The following is a 7,576-nucleotide window of genomic DNA, read 5'->3' as shown; positions in this document are numbered from 1 at the left end:
ATTAATAATTTCATTTTCCAATATTATAATATTTTATTCCCTCATCTGCATTTGGTTATTAACCATAATAATAGCAATAACTAAAATTTTATACTTTTTGATAATTGTTAAATATAATTCTCGAATTTATAGGAATTAGTTAAAGAGTTTTCAATTTCTTTAAAATGTTGTTAATTACATGAATATAACAATATTTACCCAAAATACTTTAAAAGTCATGATTAATTAATTAATAACAATTTTTATTAATTTTGGTAATTTATAAACCGTATTTATTAACTTTTCATAAAACCAATATTTAATACTCAATGGATATGGGTTGGATTAAATATTAACAGTAATTAATTATTTATTAATTGATATAAATATTTTAAATGGGAGAGAGTGGACATTGATTGGAAAGAGAGATTTTAAGAATCGATTGAGGAATGGGGAAACATGATAAGTTCCTAATGGCTTATAAAATATATTTTAGAAGAGAGATTGTAAGAATATTTTTGAGTAATTGGTGCGATAATAATGATATGACTTGAGGAGAGTGGTGGGAAGAAAAGAAGAGAGAAAATAAAAAAAATTGTAGGATAAAAAGTAAGAGAACAAGGAGAGGCATGCTGATATACACCTTATATATAGATTTTGATATGTATTATACACTAAACAAAATCAAAGTAAAATAAAAGAATGAATAGAACGATAAGAACCGGTTTTTTTGGGTGATATTATCTTATACTGGAACCAGCTGATTCTCTAGTCGCGACTCCCTAAGAATGGATGAAAGAAATTCAGAAAAAAAAATAAAAAAGCGCAGAAGACACTGGAACCATAGGTAGAGGGTGGGGGGCACTTTTGTCAATGGAGCCGTGAAATCCTTTTCATTAATAAGCTAAAACGGGAGCATATCTTATTAAAGACATCATCATTATCCGTCGGAATCTCCTCGGAAATGCCAGGTTGCTTTCAAGGGCCCCAGCATTTAACGTGCGCCAGGTGGTGTCATCTCCCATGCCATCTCAGTTTTCCTCGAGTCCTCGTCAAGCCAAACCAAAGCATATATATTTAGAGAGAGAGAATGTGACCGTTGCAAAATATAAAGCCGCAAAACGCCTCTCTCTCTCTCTCCCTTGCTCCCTCGCAACGGTTAGAAAGAACACTCTGGAAACATCTAGCCGTTTGTCCAAGATGCGACACGCAGCTCGAAAGTGACAAAAATAAAATTTAAGCTAAAAAACAGGGCAATGATAAAATGCAGCTAAACAAGTAAAAAAACAATGGTAGAACCGTGGAAGTGAAACCATTTAAATTTTACACGATTCAGACGCAGGACCACATCTCCTCGTAGAGAGGGGAAAAGGTCCGGCCTCCTATTTCATTATTTTCATCATCATAGCTTTGTGTGACTTGGCTTGCTGTTGGCTGTGCTCAAGATTGAACGACCAGGAATGGAAGATTTATGTGTGTGCCCCTGATTTGAGTAGGTGCTTGGAGCACCGTAGATATGATACATCGTTGAGTACTCAGTAGTGATTCGTCTCGGCCTAGATACCGGACCCACGTATATGAATATATGATGTACGGATGTATCAGAGCATCCACAGTATTCAAGGTGCCTGCCCGTATTCAAATACGGTTTGACGCACCTGCTGCGTCGCTATTTGTAACGGCCAACGCTTTTCTTTTTTTCATTTCTTTTTTTTTTTTGTTTTTTTGTTTTTTTTGGGGAAAGATGAGGCCCAGCTCAAGTGGTTATATGAAAAATGTGCAGATAAAGGATAACATGTACAGCTTGGACACACTGCCCATGTTGAAGCATCTTACTATCTTAACCAACCCCATCTTTTTTTTTTTTTTAAATTTTTATTATAAAATAAAAGGTTTCAGATAACGATGAAGGAGTCTATATGGGCCCCCACCCCACAGATGTCTCCCTGGTCCTTGCCAACTAGCACCATGTGTTCTCTCCATGACTTTTAATTAGCCAATAGCTATTGGGCTGTCTCTACTCTCAGCAGGTACACCTTTCAGTTAATGAACCGAGATCAAATAAGAGAATGTTAATACTTGTAGCCTGCAGCGCACCCCTAGATCCGAACAGCATCTAAGCCATTGGGTCCCCCCACCTCTTAAATTGATTATTGATCTCTCCTAATCGAAAGATGATCACAGTCATTGCAATAAAAGTCGAAAAGCTGCAACCGTCTGATGATAATATCGAATTTGGTTTAGCTGCGAGCCTCACCAGTAGGCAGATCAGATTTTATACGAGAAAGATGGAAGTTTAATGGAATTTTCAACCGACAGAAATACAGTGTATCATCGGCCCTGATTAGTATGGAGCGGAATGAAGGACCCCCACAAGTAGAGAAAATAGTAAGTAAATACGAAAAACCATTTTCTGATCAAATGATTGGAATGACAGTTGATTTCTTATAAACACTTTTTCTCTGGACGTGTTTGCATACCGTCCAAGCGGGTAAGATAGAAAAGATTAGAGTGAGGGGGTAACATGTTCGTCAATCCTCATGGAATGATGGTGGGTCCTACCACAGCAGGTTTCATGATTCATCACCTGCTGTCGCTGGACTTCTGTTGTGCTCTATTCTAACATCTGCTCAGTGCTGATCCGCTCTGTTCTGTCAGATTACCTTTCTCTATATCACGGACCTTGCTCCAGCCTCCAGCGTATTTCTGTGATTCTGTCTAGTTAGCATGTAAATCGCATACATCGTATCTAATGTGTGCTTCACTTTTTATTCCTGTTCATCCCTTAATAATTTACCATTCGCAAGTCTCATCCTGTCCTCCGATTGCGTGCTAATTCTATTTTAAATGCGAAGACCTACTTAAGAAATTAAGAAAATAAAATAAAAAGTAAATCAGAAGAAATGCTGCTAAGTGGACTGAAAGACGACAAAAAATAACAAGAAAGAATCAGAAGAATTACATGGGTAAATAAATTGTAAGAATGTCTGGGACATTTTCGTCCAATTAATGTCGCTTAAGAAGATTAATTTGGGCATTAATGTTACTTAACAAAAACTTATTAGCACTAATCAATTCTCAGACGTCAGAACGCGAGGCATGAATTTGTCGTATCAGATCAAAACAAGGGCATTATCGGTATTTTAAATGAATTCTACTATGAAATATGAATAGAAAGAGAGACAAGGAGTAGGGACTACTGACTAGGGATCTCCATCTCCCCACGCTTTTCCCCCTATACTTGTTACTAGACTCAAGTGAGGGATAACTGTGTGTTACACCAATTCTGGACAGTTGTCACACAGTTACCGATTATTTGTAGAACGGTATCGGAAAAAGAGTATAGGAGAAAAAATATACGGAGACGGTATGTATTATGTATTATGTAATGTAACCGTTGGGAAGGGACGAAGAGTGGTTTTTTGTTTTGTTGGATGCCAGGCTGCGCTGTGGGCTGTGGGGTACAAGGAGATGATTAGCCAGTCACATGGTTTCGCTGTATTTGGGCCCACCATTCTCTTTCGATCTCTCTCGTCTTTACTTCTACTCTCTCTGAAGAACTCTTTCTCTCACTTCAATTTTTTGTCTTTTCATAATATTTTATTTGTGGAGAAAGCCCTAGCTCTTATCCATAAATTCTCCTTTCCCCCTCTCTCCAGTCTCACGAGTCACGACTGAAGAGTTAGAGAGAGATTAAGCGAGTTCTGCAGTTCCGCAAGAGAGGTCTTGAGAGAAAGGCTTGAAAGATGACCAAGGAAGTAAGCGAGGAAGGACAGGGCCATCATGGGAAGGATTATACAGACCCACCACCAGCTCCTCTGCTGGATTTTGGTGAGCTCAAGCTCTGGTCCTTCTACAGAGCCTTAATCGCCGAGTTCATCGCTACCCTTCTCTTTTTATATGTCACCGTGGCCACTGTTATCGGTCACTTAAAGCAGGGCGACGCCTGCGCTGGAGTTGGTCTTCTGGGCATAGCTTGGGCTTTTGGTGGCATGATTTTCATCCTTGTTTACTGCACTGCCGGAATCTCTGGTTCGACCCTTCCCAACCTCTCAGATTTTTTTTTTCTTTCTTTCTTTTCTTTTCTTTTCTTTTCTTTTCTTTTCTTTGTCTGCTCACTTGAGCTTCCTTGTGTGGTGGTTTCTTAATTTGCTTTTCTTCTTCTGAAACACAGGTGGTCACATTAATCCGGCTGTAACCTTTGGACTTTTCTTGGCGCGCAAGGTTTCGCTGATCCGTGCTGTGGCCTATATGGTTGCTCAGTGTTTGGGAGCCATTTGCGGAGTTGGGCTGGTGAAGGCCTTCATGAAGCACGCCTACAACGCCAATGGAGGTGGTGCTAACTCAGTTAACGCTGGCTACTCAAAAGGAACTGCCCTGGGAGCTGAGATTATTGGTACTTTCGTGCTTGTCTACACCGTCTTCTCTGCCACAGATCCCAAGAGAAACGCACGCGATTCCCATGTCCCTGTACGCAGCTTTTAATGCTTACTGGGGTCGTGTGACATCGCTGCTGTATTATTGTTTGTAGTGGGTGGGGGGTCTCCTTTTTCCTTCACATCATTTCGCCATTTTACTTTTGTCATGACATGGTGGAATTGTGCATCTGTGTATGATCTTCGTGATGAAATGAAAATGGAATGCATTCTTTTCTAGAACTCTCTCTCTCTCTCTCGCTCTCTCTCTCTCTCTGGGGTACCACAAATAATAATCGCTGCTGTATTATTGTTTGTAGTGGGTGGGGGGTCTCCTTTTTCCTTCACATCATTTCGCCATTTTACTTTTGTCATGACATGGTGGAATTGTGCATCTGTGTATGATCTTCGTGATGAAATGAAAATGGAATGCATTCTTTTCTAGATCTCTCTCTCTCTCTCTCTCTCTCTGGGGTACCACAAATAAAAATCGGCCTAAAGTTTGTGAAATGCAAGTAAACAAAAACAACGATAAATGCAACTCTTTAGGGTTTACCCTGAAGTTGGGGCATATGGGGGGGGGGACCCATTAAAAATAGTCTCCATGTTGCTTTGCTTCATCTTTCCTGGTCATCCTGGAAACTTTTTTTTTTGTTTTTTCGGTAATCATCAATTCATCACCCCTTGAAACTGGAAAGGTGTCTTGAAACGCTGGCATGGGCATGGGTGTGAACTGTCCCTTCTACTTGTGTAGGGTTAAAAGTTGAAACAAACCTAAAGAAAGATGTGTGTGGGGGATAGTAGAGTCTAGACTTTAGAGACAGAAGGTGGGGGTGAAGAAGCAGCGTGCGCCACGTTTCTGAAAATAAATGGTTAAGATTGGATACGGTCACATGGGGGTTAGGTTCGCTTTGGTCATCAAAACTGTGGGTCTGCAAAAGATTTCCTGCTTATATTTTGCTGATAAAGAAAAAAAAAAAAAGTCACACTCACACCCAACATTGCTTTTGTAAGAAGTAAGAAAAAAAAAGGGAGATGCCTAACTTAATAAAATGACGAAATTATCCATCTGTTCGGTTGTATCTCTATCTCTGTGTATGTGTGTGGTATGCTAATTATAACTTTTCCAGTTGGATTCTACTCTACTCTACGACTACGAAATTGGGCTCTCACCTCACCTCACCTCACCTCGGAAAGTGGTCAAGCAAGCGGATAAAGAAAGTAGGAAAGTTTCAACCTGCATTCAACTTCCAACAAGTATAAACAGTTGTTTTCCAGTGGAATCCAAGGTGGATTAGTAATTACAAACTAGGGAGCTACCCACCTAATACCTTGCGCGAGTAGGTAGGTAGCCAAACATTTAATGGAACCACGATCGATGGGGTCTGACACTTGTGTGATGGATACACGTGTATGAAAACTGCCATTGATCACTCCAACGGTTGGAACTGGAATGACCAACCTCACAACTGATCAAGTCTACTTTTCTTTTCTTTTCTGGCCTATCTCTATCTGGAATTCTGGATAGGAAGTGTTAAACATCCGAATATCCCATCCAAATAATAATTCAATCCAAGGGCACCTCATTGTAGAGTAATGGTGATTATTTGGTGAAGCCGCGTCTAATACAATAACAACGTAACATACATCAATTCAAGGTTACGTTTTATTCTTACCTTGAGTGATGTAGACCACCCTTTGACGTGGGATCGACCACCCCATTGTTCAACTTTGGGTTTATCAGTTTCACATATTTACTAAAACATATTCTCTATTTTGCTTATTACTAAAGACACAATCTGTGTTTTACTTATTGGACCCTTCATCAACAACTATTTACATTTTCTTCTGAGAATGGTTACTTGTTCTCTTAAAGGCGTATGGAAAATACGAAGGGGTGCCGGTCCAAGGATTTTATTTAAAAACTAACCTTAATAATTCTTTTATCAATTTCTTTTTAGAAAATAAATGGAAAAATATGAAAGGGCATCGGTCCAAGGACTTTTTTTTTTTTTAAACAACTTTAATAATTCTCTTGTCAATTTTTAAGAAAATATATAAATCCTTTCCCTATATTATAACATTTTTTAGGACAAACTACATGTCATATGAGAATAGATATTTTTGGAATAAAAAACCTTAATTCCACGCCTTTTTACATTTTTCACTCACTTTAGCAAGTTTGTTTGGGATGATTTGTCATTATTAAACGACACTGTGGCGAAGTAGTAATTTTCCGTGTCCAATTTGCACGACACTTTTTTTGTGGCCGTTCTGGGGAAGCGGCTCTTCCGTGGATCTTTGTTTTCTTTCATTAAAAGATCTGTATTCGTCAGTGATGGGTGCAGAGGATTTAACATCAGTGCCCCGCAAAAGTGGTGCCCCACCCACATCACATCCCGACATTGTATTGGGAACATCTCCCGAATACACGGTAGGGATGTGCTGTGAGCTGCCATAGCTCGATATTCTACCTCTGCAGAAGACCTTGAAACAATGGTTTCTTTCTTTGATTTCCAAGATAAAGGAGAGTTTCCCAACATTGTAATATAACTTATGGTTGAACATCTACTAACTGGGCAACCAGCCCAATCTGAGTTGTAATAGGTCTTAAGAACCAAGTCAATTGTTGCAAACAAGAGAATCCCGTGAGAAATTGTGTTTTTCAAATTTGTGAGAACATGAACGACTACATCCCAATGTTCTTGCTGTGGAGCACTCATAAACTGAGGACATTAACAGCAAATGTTATGTCTGGGCATGTGGCTATCAAATATACTAACCTTCTAGCCAGTCTTCTATATTGGGCTGCATCTATTAACAAAGGTCCAGAGGCAAGAGCAAGATGTTGTTGTTGGAGCAAGGGAAAGGTACTGGGCTTGCATCTTGTCATACTTGCGTCTTGAGGAATATCAAGTGTATACTTCCTTTGGTAGAGGTGTATACCTTCTTGTGATCGTGTGGTTTCAATCCCTACAAAATAGTGGAGGGGCCCTAAATCCTTAATGTGACAACATGAACCAAGATACTGTTTAAGGGCTTATATTTGAGTAGGATGTATTCCAATGATCACAAGATCATCAACGTACACAAGTACACAAGTACGTGAATGAAATTGTTTTGAGAGGAGGATGGGAACAATGTACAATTTGCATCAGATGCACTGAATCCATGATTCTGGA

General features: G+C 39.3%; 1 protein-coding gene across 1 annotated transcript; it reads left to right on the top strand.

Moving 5' to 3' along the window:
• Positions 1–3,548: 3,548 nt before the first annotated feature.
• On the top strand, positions 3,549–4,637 carry LOC148849906 (aquaporin PIP2-7-like). The gene is made up of 2 exons (XM_088945245.1): positions 3,549–4,011; positions 4,154–4,637. Exons 1-2 carry the CDS (start codon positions 3,726–3,728, stop codon positions 4,462–4,464), a joined length of 597 nt encoding a protein of 198 aa, XP_088801371.1. The 5' UTR covers positions 3,549–3,725; the 3' UTR covers positions 4,465–4,637.
• Positions 4,638–7,576: the final 2,939 nt, after the last annotated feature.

Source organism: Nelumbo lutea, chromosome 5, assembly GCF_056320005.1.
Source record: "Nelumbo lutea isolate HS-2025 chromosome 5, American lotus-T2T, whole genome shotgun sequence".
NCBI lineage: Eukaryota > Viridiplantae > Streptophyta > Magnoliopsida > Proteales > Nelumbonaceae > Nelumbo > Nelumbo lutea.
This window is presented reverse-complemented; position numbering and strand designations above follow the sequence as displayed.